At 41.9% G+C, this 25,261-nt stretch overlaps 1 protein-coding gene across 2 annotated transcripts; it reads right to left on the bottom strand.

Annotated features, from left to right (window-relative positions):
* Positions 1–6: 6 nt before the first annotated feature.
* On the bottom strand, positions 7–24,136 carry ppp2r3b (protein phosphatase 2, regulatory subunit B'', beta). Of its 2 annotated transcripts, XM_083996822.1 has the most exons (14): positions 23,992–24,136; positions 23,108–23,493; positions 12,146–12,331; positions 11,640–11,743; positions 10,879–10,981; positions 9,382–9,456; positions 9,187–9,273; positions 8,113–8,269; positions 7,344–7,392; positions 7,108–7,197; positions 6,077–6,252; positions 3,989–4,107; positions 3,794–3,900; positions 7–1,145 (listed from the first exon to the last, which is right to left on the bottom strand). In XM_083996822.1, the coding sequence occupies exons 2-14, from the start codon at positions 23,459–23,461 to the stop codon at positions 1,007–1,009; spliced, it is 1,746 nt and encodes a 581-aa protein (XP_083852948.1). In that variant the 5' UTR covers positions 23,462–23,493; positions 23,992–24,136; the 3' UTR covers positions 7–1,006. The 2 variants fall into 2 exon arrangements, with proteins under 2 accessions (XP_083852948.1, XP_083852949.1); XM_083996823.1 differs by lacking the exons at positions 23,108–23,493; positions 23,992–24,136 and adding an exon at positions 15,697–16,189.
* Positions 24,137–25,261: the final 1,125 nt, after the last annotated feature.

The following is a 25,261-nucleotide window of genomic DNA, read 5'->3' on the forward strand; positions in this document are numbered from 1 at the left end:
CTTCCATTAACCAAGGCTTTATTATTAATTTAAAGAAAAGCAAAACATTTTAAAATTGGTTCCTTTTGTTCTGTCAAAGTACATCCAAATTTAGTACTTTATAACATAGAAAAAAGAATTTGTCTAAAACACTTGCCCAAATCATTTACAACACAGCAAGCACCAAATACATATTTACACTTATTTATAAATTCATCTCTTATAATTTATAACCCCATCTCACACACACAATAAGTCCCTGTCATAATGAATACAGACCTGTACAACATACACTGTGTGTGGCCGTCTGAACTGTGAACTGTGTGCTTATGTGTGTGTGTGTGTGTACAGCAGACTCAACGGTGGCTTGTTTGGCATTTACAGTAACTTCTCGTTTCAGCAAACAAACCCGTTAATGAATTTACAGCCTCGTAGAAAACATTCAGTAATGATCACTGGAATGTAAAATTAGCCAATGACATCATCGGATGATAATTAGTTCAAACCTGAATCGAATCAGCATGGTTTCAACGGTTCAACGGTTCAGGGAGCTCCAGTGTGTAAAGAACCATTTAGCTTGAGTGAATAATGATAATACAGCGTTGGTTGTTCAGAGGAAACACTCGCTCCAGACATTATTTGTACAAAGCGTTACATGCAGAACACAACTTTTTCCTGTTAACAACGTGAGGAGGGAACAAAATGTGCTGAAGTCGACTCTGGAGTTTCTTTTATACGTGACAGGTGAGAAAACTTTGACTTTTTGGTTCAGTGTTGTGAAGAACTACCTTCAGTTCCGGCGGCTTCATGTTTCCTCGGTCCGATGTGTGATAGGTGTCTGTTCCTCCAGCACGGTCTGACCACACCAGTGCTCCGACTACATCTCCTGGTTTTTGTGTTTGCTCTCTAGTTGGTGAAGTGTGTCCTTGTACGCAGGATTGGGGAACTGGGGCCCCGGACCTGCAAACCTCTGGCCTGACGTTGACTCGACCCCGCCGAGCGCTACAGGACGGAGGAGGGGGGGGGGTCATTCGAAGTCGTCCTCGTACTCGTACTCGTCCAGGTCCAGGTTGCAGTGCGGACTGGGGATCTCAAAGAAGTGTCTCTTTGTCAGACCCAGCTCAGTGGAGATGTGCTGCCCGAGAGGGCTCAGAGGATTCTCGTACCTAAACACACACGCACACACACGGAGGAAATAATTACGCATCTGTCAGGGAGATGAGTTGTTTTTACACAAGGAGTTGACAGCTCATCGACTGTTTAAAACAACAGTGAGGCGTTCATGGACACTGAAGCGGGTTTAACTGGCTGTAATGATTCCTCCTCTTCGATCTTTTAGTTTAAGTAACGTGGGACAAATTCCACAAACCTCGTTCTGTGCTAAATTGTTAATATGACTCTTGAGCAGTGTGGGAGCTGTGGGAGTGTGCTCCACAGTTTCAGGCTTTTTAATAAAAGAGAAAACCCTCTTTAAGTTACTTTCCATCCACTGCAGCCCAGTAAGAGGAATCTGTGGAAACATAAAGAGCGCAGAGACAGTAACTGAAGCCTCATGTTTACTTCAGATAAACTACGCAACACATTTCACACAGCACAAGGACTCTGGATTTTGTCCCAGGATCATTGTACCAGCTGGTATCAACAAAAAGAAGTAAACACAGCACGGAAAAACCTGTTCAGTGTTCATATGGAGTCGTCGGTGTTGTTTTAAGACAGACCTGAGAGGAGGTGAGCCTCCCCTTTAATGCACATGTTCAAACAAAGTGGCCGACAGGGTGGAGAGGATTCACTCTGGTGAGTGTGTTAAGGATAAATGTGACAGAGGAGCAGTTTGACATCCAGGAAATACACTTGTTCACTTGTTCAGAGTTTGATGAGAAGATTGATACGAGTCGCATGTGAGTGAATGTGACACTACAACCAGCAGCCAGTTAGTTTAGCAAAGACTGGAGGCTAGAGGTAACCTGGCTCTGTCCTCATGAGATAAGTTATGTATTCATCAATGCTCTATTTACAGTAACATAGCGTTTCTTATTTATCACACAGAGACGAGGTGAGAGAATCCATTCGAAGTGCTGAACGCAGTGTTGAAAGTTCACACAGTATCACATTCATGTCTCTTGACCATAACGTGTTTTCATTTCTTTTAATTAAAAAAAATGATTTTTTAAATGCTTGAATAAAATCACCACATGTAAATATTGAATTAGTGTATCAGAATTGGATTATACATTTTACATCTTAGTCCATCTGCTGTATTTGTGTTTCTTAAAATTGAAAAAAAATATATATATATTTTTACCAGCTAGATCTGTTCTGTAATAATGTTATAAACAGATGCTTACTTCATTTTCTTGGTTTAGCTTTATACCTTGTTAAATTGGCTGGGTGCAAACAGTTTGTAAAAGACAAATAAAATGCTTGATTTCGTTACTTTTAGAAGAGCTGCTGGTGGTAGCCTCAGATTTGGGCACGTATCACTTGGTGAGAGGGGAAATCGAGTCAGCGTAGTTCCTAAAATGTCGAACTATTCTTCGAAATAGACAGGAGGCTTTTCAACAAAGCAAGTAAGCAGAGGAAGGACACAGGAGCACCACATGAAGGCAGAGAGGTGGTGCAGGAGTGGAGGAAGAAGAGGAAGGATAAAAACAGAAGCTGTCTGGTTCAGAAACAGACTCCCAGCTCAGCTCAGCTCTTAAGACGTGGCCGTGAACACATGATACTGTGCTGTGCTGACAAAACACAACTGTCTGGTGTCAACAGTTCGCTGACATTGGTGGGGTGTGGGTACAAGCTAGGAGTGGGTTTAGGACTAGACTCACCCAGAGAGAAGGAGGAAGAGGAGGAGGAGGAGGTGGAGGAGAACACTTAGTCCCTGCTGATTACCCTGAGTGTCTTACCTGCTCTGGTTAGCAGCCTATCTTTAGAAGTCGGTGGTGTTCCTAAAACCGCCACACAACATACCTGTCAACAGCCTCATCTATCATTGACTCACTCTCTCAGGGGCTCTGTTGCTGGACATAATCCTCAGTCTTAGCAATGAGATCTTCAAACTCTGTCAGTCTGATAAGTACATCCACCGGTTAGACAGAAAAATACTGTGAAATCAACACGATCATAAACTGTGTAAGCATCATTATCTACACAAAGGTGGACTTCGTACTCAACCGTCACTGTCTGACTGCACAATAGACTTTTGTTTAAAAAAAAAGAGGTTATCAATAAAAACCTGACCTTGACTTATTGGCATGTCTGCTCCAAAAATATTTCCACGTTTGACAACATTGAACCTGCAGCACTGATAATCATGATAAATATTTGTAATAATGACGGCTAATACAATAATCAGCAGGGAGGGAACTCTGCTGCTGCTTGTTGTGACATCTGAGCAAAAAATTTGGTGCTGCAATGTTAACTGCAGAGAAAAAATGTGACATGAAAAGTGGCTGTCAACAAAATGAATGCTACCTGTATTCACTCTACTTAGCATGAGAGATACAGCCTAATTAACAAGGTCTATAGCTGTGATCTTGAACTGGCAGCAGGTGGTTTGGTATCTATGTCTCTTTTCTTAATAAATAATTTGTAATAATCATACAGTATATTCTGTGAAAATACACCATGGAAATATTATAAGTGCTGTTTCATAAGTCCTCCACATTTAGGATAATTTTTCAGTGGTAAGAAAGTCAATAAAGACAGATTGTGAGTAGAAGTTTAAGTGAAGGAAATGTTCTTTAATCTTTCGATGAAGTCGAACATCAGACTTTTGGCTGCAGCCGCGTCGTGCAAGTCGCTGAGTGAAGTTACTTACACGTCGTTGCACTGATCGTTGGCGTTCTCCTCCGCCACCAGGAGGTCGTACTCCTCTGCGGCGTATTTCTCCCAGTCCGAAGCTTCCTGTCCGTCTGCTTCCATCTCCTTCAACACACGACAAGTGGCTTAAAACACTCGCGCCCCGACAATAAAACAAATTGCATCCGTCTTAACGTTTTTTTCCCCTCCTTACCCTAATTACAGAGAAAGGATCCTTCTGCTCGTGGTCCAGGTACTTCTCAATGTTGAAGAAAGTGTCAAAGAAGATGTGGGACAACTTGCACCTCTTAAGGTCCCGCAGAGTGATCTTACCTGGAGGAGGTAGAGGAAGTCAGTTTAGACAGTTTCCCAAACTGTTCAGCCTGGTTTTCACATCCAATCTATCACTCAGCCCCGGTCTAAGACTGAAGGCCAATTCCTGGTGCCCACATCCACATGTAGGGTAAACGTTGGGCTGGCAGCAGTTGGACGAGCTCATCAATCTAGAGAAGATTTTCAGCTAAAAGTGCAACTAATGATTGCTTTCAATATTTATTAATCTGTCAGTTACTCTCCCAATTAACTGAATCGTCTCTTTTATATTTATCAAGTTATAAAAAACAAAAAAAAACAGGTGTTCTGGGTGACAATAAAATGATAATTTGCTGATCACAACAATAATTCTTTCCAACAACTAACTTAAAACCCAATGTCCAGCATTCATCAAATCTGTGAAAACTTAAAGCAGAAGTAAGTGGTCCGGTCGTTTTCGCTAATGCTGCGTTCCAGGCAGGCTTTTGAAATCGTAAATTACAGCTTCAAGTCACAACTTACGACTTTGTAGCGTTCCAGGCAACCCACTCGTGTTTTTCCGACCTGATTTACCGGTGAAAGTCACTATAACGGCCACTCGTAACTTCCGACCGGTGAACTCGTACCAGATCGAACTGGTACCACTTCACGGTCGGAAAAATACGAGTTTCCTTGAACGCACCATAACAGTCCTCGTCCCTACGTCGCCACATTCACGGCGTTCCTTGGCTGCACACACAGCCCTGCATGCCGTTCTCTCTCCTCATTGGATAAAAACTGTAGGATACGATAAATGTTTTCTCCTCGGCTCAGAGCAGAGCAGAGGGACTGACAGACCCGTGTTTCAGACCAAACACTCTATGTAAGTGATTGCTTTCGGAAGATATAACTATTTAAGACTTATATTAACACAAATATATCACTTACTTCTGCTTTAAGGGCTGATTTAACACGATGTACACATTCTGCCTCCGAAACCAGCTGGATGTCAAAATCAGGGGAAGTGAGCAAAACTTACACTCACTCCTACCGGAGCTTCCAGAGATGGAGCTCAGCCTGATGTTTGCAGCCTGTGGCTTATCTCATACAATATTTACGATGCCACTTGCCTCACTGTAACACATCTCAAAGTGATGTATAAAATCTTAAAATGACCTCTAAACTCTACTGTACAGGTAACTTTTCATGCCTGAAATGGGCTGATGTGAGTTTCATGTTTTTGCAGCAGTCAAACATCCTAGTTCCTTCTTTTCAAAGGGCAGAATGAGATGAAAATAAATAAGTTCTGCATCCCTTTAGATACTCCATGACACTCCTCTGATCTGAATGTTATGTCTTGTTCTTTACTGTTTATATTTAACATCTTAAAATTCACACGCCCGTGCCACACACTCTCAATGAATCCCATGAAGAATGTCACATCTGACAGCGTTACATCTATTAAAACTATAGAGGTTTCTCTGTCTGGAGGAGACGTAACTGTTGAGGAAAAACATCAGCCTCAAATACTCTGTGAATAAGTTGTTACGTCTCGTATTACACGGCGCATTACACAGCTCCACTAGTAGCGCTTACCAGCAGGTCGTCTCAGGGTCACATTCTTGCTGTGGCTATCAATACTAAACATGCGCACCCTCGACGTTGACTAGTGTCTTCTAAATAGCATAGTGGTAAACCAAAGTGCTGAGGGAATTTGTTGACACCGTGGATGACACGAGCAGCTGGCAGCAGGCGGTCGGGATCAGCCAGTCGGTCTCTCGTCTATAACCGTTCGCTCAGCTAATGATCAATGACCTGGCCTGAAAATGTGTCTGTCAAAATCAGTTATTGTGCTCTGGAGACATTTTAGGGGAGCTGTTGGGCCTCATACAGAGGTTCTCATATACTTTTGTTAATGGTCTTGAATGAAACAATTGAATTAAAGTTTTAAAAAAAAATCTCCCCCTGCGTGAACTTCGGAAAGTGTCTAAATGTAAAAGAAGGGTCTGACCTTCGACCTCCGGCTTGACAAGGTCAAGCATTTGGCAGAGGCAGTCCTCGAAGGGAAGGGGTTCGATGGCCATGGCCTCCAGCTTCTGACACTGCTCGTCGTAGAAGTACTCCAGCTCGTACATGCTGAGCACCCCGTCCCCGTCCAGGTCCATGCAGCGGAACCAGTACTCTATACTGGACACGGATAAAAGCACAGGGCAACGGTTAGATAGAAAAGCTGTAGAAGGAACAGTAGATGCAGCTGGTGTGGATGTGGATGTGTCTGTGTCCAAAATCACTCATTCTTCACTCAAAAGGCCTTCTTTTTTTCTTTTTTTTACACGACGACAGACGTTTGGGCTTGTAATTGTAGGAAAAGCACAGGTGTTACTAATAACATTAATGATAGCTCTGCCGTATTCAAACATCACAGGCTGTGACAGTTTGACACTGACTGAGCACATATATAAAAGTCAGGAGCCTGAAAGTGACGCAGCCAGTGGAGAAAAGTCGGCCGTTATTCATTTGATCATTTACACCTGTGTTCCTCTCTCACAGCGCCAGGTTAAAACGTCCGCCGTGAAAAAACACAATCATGTAGTCGATAGCGAGCGGTACATCAACATTTCAGACATTTATGAGTTGCTGTGGTGTCACCTGACTGTCATTTTCATAACTTCCAAAATTTATATGTGGCATTGTTCACAGTAAGTGGTGAACATAAATAAATAAAATAAAATGTTGGACCTTGATCCTTGGTTTGGTTTGTATTCATACACCTGACGGTATCATGAGACAGGAAGCACTGGACTACTTTGGCTATTGTATATGTCCTCATATAGCCTCTGTCTTTTTTTATTTTATTTTTTATTTAACAATGTCAGGTGCTGTATTCCCATTTTGTACGTAGGTTTTTTTTCTTCTATTTTTTGTAAAAAAAAAGTTAAAATAAAAAATACATATATATATATAAAAAAAAAAAGTTGGACCAGTGAACGCAGCATGCTTCGTAGTAAATAGATTTTGGATGCAGCCCATGTGTCTAGATACCTGGTGTCTGTCTTCTTGTCCTCCTCAGAGATGAGGAACCAGACAAAGTCAGCGTAACTCAGCCTGCCCTCCTTATACACCCGTCTGTCCCTGATGACATCAAAGACACAAACGGTATTAAAACCAGCAGTGGAAGGAAAAACATAAAATATACCTATCTTAAAAAAAACCCACACAAAACGTTTGAGTTTAAATGATACTCTTTAATAAAAGCAGCAAAGACATATTTGACTTGCCTTGTTACTGTTCCTGAGAATATCCTCTCAATCATCTTGCGCGAGATGGCTGTAAAAAATATATAGAGCAAAGAGATCAGTTACAATCCAGACTGTTGGGAAAAACATAATCGTTTTTCTCTGAGACAACAGTGCTCTCAGTTAATGTACAACTTTTTCACAACACATGTAATCCATTCTCACAGACTGTAAATCCAGACTGGCCGGTGTAACTCTTTAAAAAAAAAATCCTGACAATACTATAAATCCTGCAGTCATCATTTTGACCATATAGTGGTAGAAATTGTTCCAGACATGGCGTCACTGGAGCAGAGTATATATGCTGCTCTCTCATTGATCTTGTGTCTCATTTCCCCTGCCTCACTCACAGACCATCAACCAGGAACATGTGGTGTGGAGTGTGTGGGAAGAAGCATCAGGTCTTTTTCCTGAGTATGTGTTTGCATGTGAGCAATGAACCTGAACCAAATAACATTTACAAATACTTGTTATTGTACCATGTAATTTCAGCTTATTGACTGTGCCAACAAGTGCCAGAAAGGCTGAAGGAGAGTTACTTTAGTGAGCGTATCTGTTGCTCTGACAAGGTTCAGGACTCATCCTGAAGGCTTTTGCATTCACTTTCCATGACAAGCTACCAAAATGAACGTAAACATCAACTTTGTTGTATAAACTCTACATGATTATGTGATTCCAGCTGATCCCAAAACAAAACACATTTGCAGATATTTGTTTCTAGTCTTGTAGGAAGTGGGATGCGTTTGTGCACCTTGGTCATTGTGCCGTGCCAGGTCCTTCTGGTCTATGTAGAGGTCGTGGTCTGTGTCCAGCTCCCAGAACTTGCAGTAGATAACATAGAAATGCTCATAGGAGAAGTACTCTGTCAGCTGGTTCACCTCTTCTTCCTGCTCCAGCAACATCACATTCTGGCACAACAGAGAACAGACAGTAACATTAATTCATTCATAATTACAGGTACAATTATTACCCAAACTGCCACCTATATATTAGATTCAGCACAGGGGTTGGCAATATGTGAAAATGCAACAGTAGAACAGTGTTTACAGTGAAGGTCGGGTTCAATTTTTAAAAGACTTAAACATCAAATGCAAGATTGAAATTGGTACCCTAACTCACTGTTTTTGGTCATGTCAAAAACTGCAAATGTATTGGTCTAATGTACTATCTGAAATGGAGAAGATATTTGGTTTAAAACTGGAGATGGACCCAGTGTCTCTTATTTTGGGCCTCCCAAATCGTCGTTTAACATCAAAACATAATAAGAGGCTGTACTGTATACTTACTTATGCAGCGAGAAAGAATATTCTGTTACAATGGATCAATGACAGGGTACCAACTGTTAAAGGCTGGCAAGGAGTAGTGTTTGATCTAGTGCCATTAGAGTACCTTACATGCATATTACATTTAAGAACAGACCAATTCCATAAAGTTTGGGAACCCTATTTGAAGTATGTAGAGCCTGGTGTCTCTTGTATAATGTTGCAGGGATTTTCTTGAATGCTCATACTGTATATTTTTTCTTACTGGAAACCTAATTATATTGATCTGAGCTGACGGTTGTTGTTTTTTTTATTTTTTTATTATTTGTTTGTCTATTTGTTTTGCTTTTCATTCCTGTGGACCGTATTATGCCCTTTCTTGTAAAAGTTAAAAATCAATAAAAAATATTGTTAAAAAAAAAAAAAAAGACTTAAACATCCACCCGTTCTTGTATTTTAAAAATAGAATTCAAGGAATTTTCGGCATTTTAAGAACTTGTTGACACCCTGACAGGGACACTTGAATGCATTTCAGAGCAAGAAAAACACGTAGAGTCACTTACCTGAAGAAAGTTACTTTTCCTGAGCTCATAACATGTTATTTTTCCAGTCCACGACCGGTTCACATTGTAAAATATCCTCTGAACCATCTGAAAAACAGTTGGCAGTGTTTTATGTTTGTGTTTCGTCTATTTTAATTACACTACTTGCATTGTTTGCAGTGGTAATGGTATGTCATGTGTGTTATGGTTGTTTACCGTGGTGATGTATCTTGAGTGAAAGTCCGGTGCATCCTTTAGAAAGGCCAGGCTTGCGTGTGAATTCACCACATCCTAAAAAAAACATGAAGTAAAGTCAGCTCACTTTGTCTCTTTTGCACATCTGTCTCATTTTTATAACACACCTCCCAGAACTAATCCACTCAGATGCAAAAGAACAACTTAGTGACATGCTGCGCTGCAATAACAAGTCCAAATGCTCAGTTTAATTCTGCAGTTCCTTTTAGAGATGAGTTAAACACAAACCACATCTGTCTCTCTCGCTCTCTCTCTCTCTTTTTTTTTGCGAGACAGAACACATGACATTCAGAGTAGGAATATAAATGCAAACCTTCTCAAACATCAGAAGTTGTCAGTGTCTATCTACATCACTCTCTGCCGGGCCATACGCTTTATAAATTGTGCTATGTAAAGAAAAAGGCTCCAGGCCTTGTTGAAGAGGGGCCATCAAATTTAAATGTTTCTTTGAAGTCAGAAAACACTGGGCCGGTTATGGGATGAGTTTAAGTCTTTTTGATTTGACAGCAAAGTGGTGGGAAAGCCCAAGGAAGGACGCTTGCCTGTGACTGCTCTTAACCTTCTCTCCTTCCTCATGCCATAAAGTCACAGGAGGTGAGCTGCATTCCCAATGAACTGGAGCTTTATTCTTGCCATCAACCTCCCTCATGTCTTTTCTTTTTTCTACCCCCTCTTCTCCTCTGATGGGGGGAAAGAATTGTTGACACAAATGCGAAGGCGGCAATGAAATTAAAAGGCCTTATTTCAGGGCAGCCGTCGTGCCTCTTTGACTCTTACTGTGAGAAATTAAATCATAGAGAAACACATAAATCACGGGGCACAGGAAACAGGCGGGGACAGTCAAATCTACTCCACTGCAATCCGCCTTTCATTCATCAAAACAGTCAAAGGCGATTCGCTGTGCAGAGCCGTACAAATTAAACAGTGAGTGCCACAAGGCATCTCTGCTGGTATGCTAACGGGTGTTCAGCGCGGCCCCGGCTGCTCCTGCCGGCATGAAAATGAATCAGGTGTAGGGTGGGGCCGGCGTGGAGCGACCAACAGCTTTTCATGTGGCGTGAGGATACAAACAACCAGCACAGCAGGTCCACATGGTCAGACTGACCAAACAGTCAATTAGACTATTATTAGGGATCAATTTGATGAATATCAGTGTGTGTTTTTTTTTTTGGTGCTACCCCATGTGTATTACATCACACACATTTTCATCTCCCCCTTGGTTAATTTCTGCTGAGTCTGAATCCTGCACCAGTGGGATCTCTTTTCTCCATACTCCCCTCCGCTATATTACTGGCTTACAGTAACATCCCTAAATTAGTCCGCCGCCACATGAAAAAGCACTGCCTCAGCAGGGTAGTTCAAAAAATTAAGTCCAGTTTGCACCACTCAAGCCAATGCAATTTTGGCATCCCACATTGCCAAGTCCAACCCTCTCCTTGGGTGTGCTGTAGCCAGTACCTGCAGGAATGGAATAAAGTCGTCTTGTTCCAGGTAATTACAGCCAGGCTTGGCCAAGAGGTGCACAAATTTAGAAGCATCATTGTGACAGGTCTGCAGAGTTCTGGAGAAGAAAAGAGAGAACAGATGGTTGCAAGGTTACTCCCTCTCACATGCTTATGCTTCTCTATTCTTTTTATCATTCTTTAGGCAACACAAGTTTTAAATTGTTCCACTTTAAAATGTAAGAGCCGGTATAATGCATTCTGAAATTAGGATTCTGACTCGCTGCCTGGTGATTAGGAGCGTGGAGCTTCATGGAAGTGACGTGGAAATAATGCAAACGTCTGGTGTGGCCTCTCATCTAAGAATGGCTCAGTCATGAGCTGGAGTCAAAGGCCAGGTCTGTCCAGCCCTCTGGAGGCTCGTACATTAATACAAGACCATGCCTACTGCATGTACTGGTGTTCGGCACGCAGCGCACAGCTACCATTACAAAAGCCCCATGGTATTCCTTTCAAATCCTCACAGAAACACTGAATGGATGTTTTCATTTATATTACTGTACATGCACAGCGACTGTTTCCTTGCGGGTGTTTATGAGGGCTGTGTTATTGTTTAGGAGTGAAAAAGAAAAAATGTCATAATAGCAGAGAGCTGCATGCAGTGTCTGAGATCCCTAGCGAGTGGTCATCATTGTTCAGCGGGGATTTGTATGAGCCGTTTGACTGCGAGTGAATGCACCAGTGGTCCAGTGAGAATAAGAGGAGCTATTGTCTTACTTTCTCCACATCGCCACAAACTTGTGAACTGACACGAAGCCCGTCCTGTCGCCTCCAGCTGAGTTGAACAATGGCACTTTCCAATAGAGAGGGCACTCACAGGCCTGAGGGCACAAGGAAGCAGGAGAGATGGTAGTGTTGTGGTATGGATGGAAAAAAGAACGATGGATGGAAAAAAAAAAAGAAATCAAATGAGCACTTAAACTTTACACATATGTGACATTTAATGCAGAAAAGCATGGCACAATAACATACGACACTGTTTGGTTTAAAACGCAGTGCTGCATCACTTGAAAAACTTCCCTAAGGAAACCTAGCTGTCATTTCTCTCTTCACTCGGGTTCCCCTCAGGCCATTCGCTCACATTCCTCTGGGAAACGGAGATAATATTTTCCGTGGGGTTTTTAACATCCGCAAACATTCGTAAAGTCGGGAGCTAAATGGCACTAATGAAAATAATTTGCTGGGTGGCAGCTGAACCGTGGTGCTACAAATCACATTCTCACCTTGGCAACGTTCCCCATGTCCTCAATGGTGGCCCTTTCATTTGGGAATTGGGAAAATATTTTCTCAATTTTGGAAATGAGGCTGTCGATGTTGAGGTTGGCCTGGGGCCGGCCCAGTGGGAAGTAAAACTTTGGAATGCTTTCACTCAACGCTGTGGTGACGGGCTCCTCTGTCCTCACCTGGGTCTGAAACAAACACACACAGGAGGTAAACTGTTAGCTACTGATGCTACCAAACGCTAACACTTCATCTCAAGCATTTCCGTGTGCTTTGCAAAAACTCGCCACGGCTCTGGACTCATGTAACCACACCTCTCAGCAGCCCGAGGACCCATCAGGGAGGGAAGGGGTTGCGACTACTCAGCAATCATAACCATTATCCATTTATCTGTAATGGATACCCGTGTTACACATTCCCCTCTAAAGTACCGTTGCTCTGTAATAGATTTCAATTAAGATGCATCAACTGCCAATAATATGTGCAGTATGTTAAGACTGACAGCTATTTAAGTCCTCTTTACCTAGGATTGTTCGCAATGTTTATGTCTGTTTATGTGTTTCAAAGTGGACTAGGGAAGTCCAGGGAGGGACTGAATAAAAGGTGATATCACTCAACAAGGCCAACGATATCATTCATAAATCACATTTTTTTTGTATAGTAATCCACCAACAACATACTACATACTATTCTATTATTATGTGATAACTAACTAGAATATTTCATCATTCATAAATGAGCGGCTAGGATAGGCTGTCTGAGTTAATTTTACCAACTGGTATTTGTCTGGAAAATGACCATATCATACATTTTGTTTAATGTGACAGCACAATTTGTGCACAAAACTGTGACTCTAAACAGCATAAAGTACGGTAACACAAGAAAACCATCAAACAAAAGTCTGATTTTATTAGTAATATCTAAAACAGACCAATATTTCCAGTCATTGGTCGAGGAAAACGTGATTTTAGAGCTGCAGCTGCTGGATTTAACTTCTTACATGTTAAGACTTTACTGCCCTTCTATGTGATACATTCAGGTAAACTGAATAATTTGACGTGTGGGACTTTTAGCCAAACAAATAAGGCTTCTGAAACATGACCTTTAACTGAGGGAAGTAAGTGCATGTGGATTTCAGTTGTTTGTGATAATACTTATTAGTTGCGGCCCTATTCGATTTGATTTTGTACAATATTTCATCCCTCTAGGTGTCTATTGACCTGGAAAGAAGCAAAGCAGCAAACACTCACTAATAATATCTGTAAGGGAAATTTTTGGTTTTAGTCTATTTAATCATCTTAGAAACAAAGGAATGATTGTTTAATCAATAAGAGTCAGCTGCTACTCTGAGTTGTAGCTGATGCCGTCGGTCACTTTGGACTGTCTTTTTTAGACAATGGTATTTATGTACTTTGAACTGTTTGTTTATAACTGTCATGTATTTAAGGCTCAGTCATTCTGACAATAGGTGTCCAGACCTTTGTGGTTGAGAGGCTGTACCCTATTCGGCCCAATAGTATGACTCTGTCTTTATTTTGATGATCATTGTTTATTATTTACTGGTTGTTCCCTTTGGTTAGACAAGGGGTTGTAATAAATCCTCAAAACCTTGGTAGGTCTTTGGTGTTTCTTATTCCTCGGCAGAGGGCAACGATTTTGCCCCCACAATATCAACAATGCTTTCTGACTGATCTATGTCGTATGTCTAATATCAAGTGGAGACTGTCAGTTATACCTGTGCTGTTCCTACAATACAGTGCCAAATGTCTGCTATTAAAAAAGGTGGAACAAGTAAGCAGCTGGGCATGGCCATCTCAGTTTAAACAGTTTAGCTGGTTACATGTAAACATAGTTGTCTGGAGATAGAAGCAGAGCAGAGCTGGCATGTGATGCATGTGTGTGTTAGGTGTGAGCTGCAGAGGTACAGCAGGAGTGCCTGTTAGCTTGGAGACATTACTGGACAAGGGAAAGTGAAAGGGACTTTCTGCATTTGTCATTGATGCAGCAGAAACCCCCCCCGGTATAATAAGGACAATGGACACACATTTTTCTGCACTTCCAACCAATTTCTGCCTCGGACCTGAAAATAACAACTTTGTTATGCGTGGCCTTTGCAGCATGCGTTATTAAGCTGCGTGATAATGACAGTGGAAAGCGGCGTATCGTTTTACGTCTTACAACAACGACATCATGCGACACAGATCCCAGGCCTCCGTGTCATGATAAATCTGATTCCTGAACAGTATGATTTACCACACACCCTGAGCGCAGCTGACATACTGTGACAAGATCGTATTAACAAAATATCTTCTGTGTGTCTCGCTGAGGACCATGCTGTGGAGGACATGAGATGGTGGTGAAGATATTTATCATAGCCGCACATAAAAAGCCAGAATGCATTACCATCCAAATCCGTTATATTGCATATATCAGCCAGTTATTACAAACTGTGAGCGCAGTGAGCTTCATTAAAAAGTCATCTCATATTCAAACAGCATCTATGTGACTCCAGAATTTGCTGACTGGATCATTCTCTCTGCCCTTTAATAATCACATAAACACACCCACACAGTCCTCTGCTAAGAGATAAAAATACCATGTTGCTGTTTGTTTTGGTCCAACACATTCTACTCATTGTTCACACCTCTGCTTATAGTTGTCAGTTTCTACATATAACATCGAGCCTGCAAGTTGCAACAATAAAACTTTTTTTTAAATATTATGACTCAAAGCCTTAAAAATTATACAGGTGGGCACGATTCAGGATAAATGTAGCCCTGTCCACTTCTGTACGTATGTGTGTCACGTGGATGGAAAATGGTGTGCTGTGTTCTGTCAGTGGTAATCTGCTCATTTTAGCCACTAAATGATAAATGCTGCTGATCATCTGCTCTTCTCTGTCCTGTGTGTTGGTGTCAGCCATGGCTATAAAAGGACATAAACATCTCCTGTTGCCCTGGTCGGCACTGTCCCCCCTCTCCCTCTCCCTCTCTCCACCCCCCCCCTCTGCCTCTCTCCCTCGTTCATGCTAACCACTAGCAGAGCTCTTGAGCACAACTGGTAAGCCACATGACATTTTGCGCATTCACATGATGTGGTCAAAGGACAGTAAAGCAGCAAAAGCGCAGCATTACCGTGCAACAGGAAACATCATATCATCGTCCTAAGCGAGGCTCATATCTCACGTCGCTTTTGTACAAATAAAAGCGAAACAACTGCAAAAGTAATTCAGTAACATGTGGATATGATTGCACAACTAAAATCCACATGGAATAGCACAGCAGTGTGGAAATATGTCTGGAGAAAGTGTTGCAACTACTGCCCTGACTTCTTCAAGATGTGACTGGCACTTTCCATAGCTCCACTTTGTATCCACAGTTACTGTAGTTTAACAGTGGTCTGTATTACAGTAACTCTGTACTGTGATGCATTCTGAATACCGAGACATTAAGCTCACAAATACCAGTCCACATTAAGAGACCTGCCCACTGGCTGACAGGCCAGGGAAGCCTGCGTAGTAGAGAGAGAGGCTACACTCATACAAAACACCTGCCTGTCCTTGTTGGAAAGCTCTGAGCCTCTTCTTGAAGCGAGACGGCAGAACAAAGTCACAGCCGCGTGCCAGCAGAGCCAACTCCTTCCTCAGGTCAGGGTCCTGACGCAGAGACAGCTCCTTCATCCTCATCCTCGCGCCAGACAGGACGGGGGACACATATAAACAGGCGCAAACAAACGCTGGATCCGGAGTTATCCTCTTTGCTGTGGAAATCACTCAGTCGCAGTCAACAACACAAGTGGGCAAAAAGGCAGCGGCGGCGGTGGCAGTGGAAGTCCTCTGTGTCTGTGTGTCCCTGTGATTGTCCTCTGTCAGAGTGAGAGCCTCTTAATGCAAGGGAGCAGCTGCTACTGTGACTCTCTCTCCCATTCCAGATCTGGTCGCACAATCTCAGCTCGACTGCTCTGTCCCAGTCTCCACACACACGCACAGACACATACACACATACGCGCGCACTGCACAGGGTCAGGGAGCCCTTGCCTCAAAGCTGCTGAGGAGATAAGGAGTGACGGACTGTATGTGTGTGGGAGTCACTTAGTGTATGTGTGGGACGGGAGGGGTGTGTGCAATGGATCTGCCCTTTCCAGTTTGCATTCCTCTGTGCTCATGGAAGGTTATGTAAAGAGACAGACCTGTTGTTGCAGCTTGCAGCAGCCTCAGAGGCCGATTGAAGGATGCACCTCAAAACCACGATGACATACGGCTCATGTTCACTGTGGCTTCCTCTCTGAAAATCTCCCACAGTCATAAATACTTCTGAGTGAGTTAACTTGTGTTAACTACTGTTTTTTGGACAGCACACTCAAATGCTAAAGAGATATTTAAAATTAAACCCCCTGAAGTGATGGAATATAATAAAAGTCACACGTTACTTTGCTAAATCTGCCTAAAAGTCTGAATGACAACAACAGCAGAAAGACAAAATGAACTCAAACTAGAACTACCAGAGTACAACTACTGTACTTAACAAGAGGGTCATAAATACTTCTGAGTGAGTTAACTTGTCTTTTGGACAGCACACTCAAATGCTGAAGAGATATTCAGAATTAACCTCACTGAAGTGATGGAATATAACGAAAGTCATGTGTTACTTTATTAAATCTGCCTAAAAGTCTGAATGACAACAACAGCAGGCAGACAAAATGAACTAAAACTAGAACCACCAAAGTACAACTAAGAATCTATAACAAGAATGCAAGTGAAATAACCAAATGATATACATTTATTCAACAATTCTGCATCCTATCTTACGGTGGTCTTTGTTTTGCCTTCCCTTTGCAAGCCTGGGCTGCCAGCCATTCCACATCTTATTATAGTTGATGGGCACCGGAGAGGAGGAGGAGGAGAGGGAGGGAGGGAGGGGGGGCATGTCAAATTCAAAGAATGATGTCCGAACCCGTCTGCGCCTATTAAAAGCACAAGCAAAGCACTGTTTGGGCAATTCAAGAAACAAGCAAGGGTGTATCTTTGGTCCTCAAACAAACATCTGCTTCCGGTTGCTGCTGTCCTGGAGTGATGGCAATTACATCAATTCTCCATAAATGTGCTGATCTAACAGCTCTGGGGTTGCCTTCAAAACAGTGACTATACACGGGGAAAGCCCAACACCTGTACGCCGGCCGACTGCACCCACTGATGTAAATGTTAATTAAAAAGAAATGGTGCAGAGGTGTCCACGTTTGTGGAATACGCAAACAAACCCAATTTTGTTTATTATTCTTTCTATACACGGAAGGTGAAAGCACACCTGCAGTATTTTTAGATGACGGGATCACAAAGTCCACAGTTTTCCACTGGTTTCTGCTCAAACCCAGTTCCTGTTATCCCCCTACACACACACACAGGACACTGCACATGGTTGATAAGCATGTTTGTGTGATGCCTTTTCACAATGGCTGCCTTTTGTTCATGCTAATCAATTCAAACCAAATACGGAAAGTACCAAGACCAAAATAAAAACCTGGGGGATCACATGAAACTGTCAACAAACTCACATGGAACACATTTCTGTCCAGTTTTGTGCTGAAGCCTGTGCCACAAATAGAGGTATCACAACACAGCAGGGATAATAATGATGTGCTGGTTCACATACATGGAAACAGCTTGGTTGCTTTTTTCTCTCAGATGTTCAGGTTTTAAACTACAGACACATGTGGTGAAAAGACAAGTGTGGCTCGCCGACAAAAACACAAACACACAGTATCTGCATGTAAGTTTCCTACAGGGTGATGTGAAGAATGTAACCAAGTCGTCTTACGTAGGGCCGATTGCGGCAAACTCTCAACAACACCCTTGCACGCAAAGCCAAACGGACTACTAGACCTACACTATTAGGTCACTGTTACAAACACCACAAAAACACGAGAAATCAGTCATGTTCAGTCCATTACGTAACAGATGAGATTATCAAACACACCGTCTGGAGTTAGTGACCACTGGCAGGTCTGGGTGTTTGACTTCCCCTGCTGCAGTCAGATGACAATTTGTTGAGGTTGTGTTTTAGCTGCGCGACAACCAACACGACATTTAACACTGTTGATCTGAAAGTGTGTTATTCAAGAGACAACAAGCAGAGCAGATTGGCAACCACAGTTTAATACAGAAGGGCGAGGCAACCCTGATCAAAAATCCCCTGGGGGTCCCAACGGCAAGCTGTCAAAACAGGCATATATGGCGTTGCATAAATACTTTGCTTGGCTTCGGTACGTGCATTACTAATGTGGTTGAACCAACGACATGTTCCACAGTGGGTCTAACTCTGCACAGAGGTGACCCAAACTATCACGGGCCTGGGGTAGAGCCACAACTGGTTCAGTGTGTGTAAAGAAACCGATGCAGCTGTGAGATCCAGAAAGCTCTGGCTCAATCCACCACAATCGGATCGTCTGAGAAGGGGATTTTGGGATACATGCTAACATGGGCCAAAAATAGGTCTTGATTGACTGACAACATGGTGGACTCGGGAGAGGCCAACAAGTTGAACAAGATGTGTGTGCTGTGCGCATCAGTCAGCTTGCGTAATAGTAATAACACAAAAGCCGCTTTTAATAGACATTTGACAAAGGTATGGCACCAGAAGTGGAGTAAAGGGTCACAACAACAAAGAAGGGCCCTACAGAGATAAGGAGTTACAGTACACAAGGGCCTCCCTATAACACTTACACAACACTGTCATAGTGACTTATATGTATGAAAGTTTATAGTTTACAGCGATAAGTTGTTAGAGATCAAGTGATCAAGGAATGAGGACATCATCTGACTTTTACTGCATTTTCCATGATTTATTCTTTATGTCACATTTAACTCGGCGCCACAGTATTTTAAATTACCATCATGAAGTAATAAAAATTACAAAATCGCTTGGTTTGCTGGACTGCTGTCACGAATCGCAAATAATGCAAGAATATAAAGGCCAGTCAGCTGGTAGATATGGGTTTCGTTTTGTCTACAGATGTGTACACATTAACCTCATTCCCTTACAAACTTATAGCTGCTGCTCAACTTGCAGTAGTTGCACGACTTTAAACTTTGAAATATTTAGACTCCTTTGCGGATAGTTACGACCAAAACAAAACAACAACAAAATACATTTTTACACACAGGTTACCAAGACCAAAATAAAAGCACTTGTGGGAAACAGTTTAACACCTGGTTCTCTCTGACAGGTCAGGCAACTGATAACGTGACCGTAGACCCCTGCTTCAAATAGCTTCTATGTTACTGAGCCCGACCAAGCAATGTTATAAAAAGACATCTTGAGAAATAACCAGTGATCCTAAATGTAGACAAGAACAGAACAAGTAAAGCCTCACAGGGAACTCACAGTGTGTTTACTCTGTATTACTAAAACTGCTGAATGTCTGTATTTGTGACCTACTGCACTCATAACATAGAGGCAATTTTCCTATTAAGCTACACAGCAGAAGTTGAAGCCAAACATTCACAGGCAGCTGATATTCACTATACAACGCGTGAAGAATAGACCGGCAACCATACAGCATATTCTGATACTGAGGAGCATCTAATAGAAGCAGTTTCACAGTAAATTACACAGAGGATGAATGCACTGCCACACCTCATCTCGCTGGCAGAGTTCTGGGTATCTAATGCCAACGCAAAGGGAACCAAGGCTATCTATATCAGTGTCTGATGTCAAAGTCGGACCAGCTGTTCTAGCCTGCATCAACGTGACATAAATTGAATTTTTGAGTAATCCTTTGAAGAATGCATCTGTATGCAGGAATTCATTTTGTTGTCTTAAAATAGAAGTATTACTTTATACAACCTCACAATCCCTTTAATATTGAGTGACACGGTGTGGCCACATGTCATGACACATCGCAGCAGAATACACAAATTGCACAGCAGTTGCTTTATATTAATCTTGGGCGAGAGGGTGGCATTAGGGAGCAGAGGGCTTTGGCAGGAAAGAGACATGAATATGAAAATCAAAAGGTTACCATCAATTTGTCAAGCCTCTTACTGTTCCATCATTAAGTCTTATGTTAAATAAATAGAGAGAAAAAGCTCTGAGTCGAGATTAAAAGCCATTCTTTGTTGTTCTTGTGATAAACATTGAAGCTGAAACCCACAAAGGAGACCAGCATGCTGCTGCAGTGCTTTTCTTCTCCAACACCCTCTTCCTCCTGTGGTCAGGCTATTTTAGCAACGAATCACTACTCATCAAGTCAAAAAAAGACTCTGTTGTACTATGATTGTAACTTCACATTGTTCTGGTGTACAGAAGGTCAGAAACTGTGATGGATTTTTTAATTTTGGTGTAGGGAAAAGATGTAGAAGAGGTGTAGAAAGCATGATGGACTTTTTAATTCATCCATATCTTCTTTGTTGTTGTTGTTGAGGGTTAGGGTTGTTCTTTGTGAGTAAGCTATGTGGACTTGTGGACTGTGGACAAGAAGGTCTGAAAGTATGATTATCTTAATCTTGCGATTGACTGGACTCTTGGTAGTAGCAGGGTTGGAGAATGTATTTCAGATCAGATTCTTATGTATACATATCTCAATCTGTGGTGACTTGTCAGCTTGTAGTTATATGAATAACAAAACAGTAAGAGCAAGACAAAGTAAAACCCCCAAAGACTACATCCAGATTAGCACATTTTGATTTCTAATGTAATGAAAATGGCCTATTTGCTGTAAAAGAGGCAAGGCTCAGTGAAGCGATCCTCTGCTTCCCTATACAGTTCTAGAGCAGCTCGGCAGTCCAGTGACCAGTGGTGGAAACACCATCACTCAGTCGGTCAGTGACATTTGAGATTATAGGGCTGGCCCTGCGTCGGTGGTCCTGCCAAAAACTCATCATCATCTTTAAGACACACATGCCATGTTCTGTGTCTAACACTGGCACTTGTTCCACAGCTCTGGTGTTTTAGTCACAGAACAGATGTCGCAGCACTGACTACTTGAATGTCTCCTCAGGTCTGTCTTTAGCATGTCAACATGTAGAAGGCGGAGTCTCTGGGAGCACGTGCCCCCAGCTGTCTGACGGCCTCACTGTCATCACACTCACTAATATCCACAATCTACCACTGTGCCAGGCTGTCATGTTGCCCTTCTCATTTTGACACAGTGGGAGTCCAGACATGCAAAATCTTTTGAGCCTTTAACAGTTTTATGTGGCTTGATTTCTTTTATAAACAACAGAGACCAAAGCTAAAATCCTATTTACCCCCAACAACCCCAGTCACAGCACATCAGAGAACTGAGAGTAACCAGACCTCCACTGATAGGCTCAGCTCAGGCACTCCCACTGCTCATACCATACTAATTCATGGGTGAGGCCTTAACATTTGTAAAGCATTTGACTAATAATTGTCTATGCCTACAGACATGCCTTTGATGCTGAAGGCCACTCAGCAGCCCCTTGTGGCCAGCCTGAGAAAATAAAGACCTCACGAGGAACAGCAGAGCCAGATTTAAGACTTTAAACTATGAACTGAAATCTATGAACAGTCAGGGCAGAAAAAATAAAGCAGTTAAAGCCCCTAGATCATATGTTAAGTCTTATAAATAATCTACAAACTTTCAGTTTAAAAAGCTCAAAAAATAACAACTGGATGTTAGTTTCACTGGTTAACAAATCAACACAAGCAAAATTAACATCACTATTATATCAAACAGTAAATGCATTTTTAGACTTCTTTGTACAGGTCTTTTGACAAAGTAGGAGAAGCACAGTTGTTGCTGATGACATGAATGGCACCATAGTATTAAAATGTCCCGATAAGCCATGACAGTGTGACAGTGAGCCAGCATGCACAATACCAGGTCCCTGAAACGTAAACAGCTAAATGGAGTTTAGCCTTCATGAATTGTATTTGTGGTTAACTGTGCTTCTCCTACTGTGACAATTCAAAACATGGAATAGGCCTCAAGTGGGACGAATCTCCCTGCTTTGTTGTTGTGATAACTTTTTTGTTGTGATATATTTTTCTTCCAGTGTGTTTGTAGTGCGCCACTTAAAGTAGACTATTCTATTGTATTCTATTGTAATCTATTGTATGCTGTGGGTGTACGGCTTCTATTTAATTTGAGTGTTGCTATAATGTTCATGTCACACAGATATTATACTTATAGGTTTTAAACTTTATTGCCATTTGTGAATGTTTTGGGTCATGTGACCAGAAGGTACATGAACACACCCAGCAATGCCAGAGGCGTCAGGCGAACCTGACAATGCTACAAGCGAAACATGTTGTTCACAGAATAAATTGTATCAGAATAGAGTCATATCAGTGTGCGGTGGTCGTTCTTCTCTATCTATTTTATGGAATAGGTCTATGTGTTTTTGTGCAATACTGTGTGTGTAATAAAAATTTTGTAATTGATGGTGAAATGTTTTCAGCTTTTAGCAAATGCAAAAAAAATCCAAATTTTCTTAGTCAAAGGCGTGTTACAAATAAAGTTAACATGCAATGTTGTACTGCATTGCATCAGATTGTACAGGCGTATAAATGAACTGATAATTGAATACGCAGTTTATTAAAATAATATGATTATTTACATAATGGCTATGGACTTGGGTGTTGGTTATATTCGAAGAACATTGCACAATAATGATGTACCTCATCTGTCAACACTAATGCTACTTGTCAAACAGAGACAACGCTCACTGAGACCATGATTGTGAAGCACACCCTTAAGTCGACGCTACCTCAGGTGGCCCAAGAAAGAAGAAGGGCCACACCTTGTGAACAGAAACCCCAGATGAAAGCCCTGTGGCATGTCATCTTAAGATCCTTTAAATCTTGTTAAAACCTGTGGAACAGTTTCATAACTGTTTAGATAACTGGTGTGAGACCGGTGGCCAATCAGCCCCATGCTTACAGAGGATTTGATAACAACCATTTAAATGCTGCCCAAACACTTCGATAAAAAAGATGATTTACCCTCTTGGTGCTGGTGGACTTCCGTACAACTCTGCCATGGGGTCCTGTCACTCTGGTATTACTGCTGCTGCCAGAGGGCAGGGTACTGGCAGATGGGGGGCTAGATGGAGTGCTGAGAGCAACAGGCCTCTTCTCTGCCAGGTTCTTCTGGGATGCCACATTGTTGTTCTCATTAAAGCTCAATGACCTTTTGTCCTGGGCTCCCCCACTGCTCAAATCAATGCTTTGTCCACCTTTGATTAGGTCAAGGTAATCTTTGAGTAGTGACTGGGTTGCAGGATCACTCAGCCAGTTCAGAAAGAGCTCATCCACCTTCATTTTAAGAACAGGCTGCAGAACCTGTGGCGACGGCATTTTGCACAGTACAACTTCACCGACACAGTTACCTGCATAAAAAAAAACAGATGCAACGTTAACGTCACAACACATCACCTGGGTTCTGCATTTCCTGCACAAGCCTACGCTCTACAGGAGTGGAGCTGACTACGACCAATGCAGTGACTGACAGAAAACTACACTTACAATAGCTTGGCATCGGTCAGCCTTGTTTTGAGTACTCACAAAACACCCACTGATGTTATTGAATTTTAGCGCGAACTGTCAATGCCTTTGCCCACCGGGCAAAAGCAAAATGTGAATACACATTGAACGCTGTAACGCTGGCTATTTTTAACTCCAACGTCGAGGATACAGCGGACATCAGTATTTAATCATCTAATGTCAACGTAACGCTGCTTGGCTGCACATACAACGACTAGTCAGGGTTGACTGAGTTGGTAAAGTCGGCGTAGTGTAACCAGGATGAGCAGCAGGCAACAACAGTTTGTTAGCTACAATAGCTTTAGCAAGCTAGCGCTAGCCGGCTAACTTACTAGGGTACCAACCTTGTGAATGGACGGTGGTGCCGGTGTCGCGTTCATATGACTCTACATTACTTCCCGCATGGGAGAAGATGTGGCACACACGTCTGTTTACCTGTGGATTACCTAAGAAAGTGACGCTGCTGCGGTGTATCCTGTGCTGCTCATCTCACTGGGCATAAGCGCAACTTTTTTTTAAGATCACGTTCCCCTGGTAACCACATAGTACTGATAACGCGAGATCTCAAGCAGGGTGAGAATTCAGCTCTCTCTCAACGGTCCCTCTTCCAGAAAAAACACAGGTATGTTCATCAGCCACCTGTTTCACTAAAAGTCCGCTGTATTGCTTTCTGTGCTGAATTAATGTTTTCTTCAACTCAATGAATAATCTTCCACGTACTAAATCATTACACAGCCCTGTGCTCAGCAGTGGAACAAGTATTTAGAGCGTTTTATTCAAGTAAAAGTAGTAGCCTAATGGTAGGCCCCACGGTGTTCAGATAATACTGCAAGCTTTTTACACTGCAAGTAGGGTAGCGAGCTCAGGTCATCAACAAGTGTTCTGGCAATATGTAATATACAGTTTAGCGATTTAATCTGAGGTTTAAAGAAACAGGCTTTCAAATAAGTAAAATAAATAAAAAAGCGAATACTATATGTGCAATAAAAAAAACTGACAGCATTTCACTCTGAAACCTACTATATTGAATATAGCCTAGGTACTACCGTATTCACTACTCCTACTATAATATCAGGTGCCTACTCCTACGAAGAACCCCCCCCTCTCAAATAATTCACCACAAAATTGTACAGCTGAGCTCAAGCTACATAATAAACAAACAGACACTGATATTAAATGTAGAGCTGCAATGACAACTGCTAAGTTGAAAAATATAACCAAAATTACAATAACAATCAAATAATCATGATAGTTTTAGTCTTTTTCTAAAGCGAAAATGGCTATCACTGCATTTGCTGGTTCTGCTCCCCTGGATGTGAGTTTTTGACGCATTTCTTTGTCTTACATCATAATAAAGTGAAATGCATTTGAAGACATTACAATGGGCTGTTGGAAAATAGAGCAGGCAATTTTTTTTCTGTTTCTATTATTTTATTATTTTTTTATGGACAAAGCAATTAATCAACATTATAAAAAGCAGATTAGCCGATAACTAAAATTATCATAAGTTGCAGCCCTAATAAAATGTATGACGTGGGAGTTGTCACTCAGGAATACTGACCTTGTTTAACACAATTATATTCATACACTGTTTCCCACTTATTTATCATCTGC

The sequence above is a fragment of the Trachurus trachurus genome, assembly GCF_905171665.1.
Source record: "Trachurus trachurus genome assembly, chromosome: 21".
Classification (NCBI taxonomy): domain Eukaryota; kingdom Metazoa; phylum Chordata; class Actinopteri; order Carangiformes; family Carangidae; genus Trachurus; species Trachurus trachurus.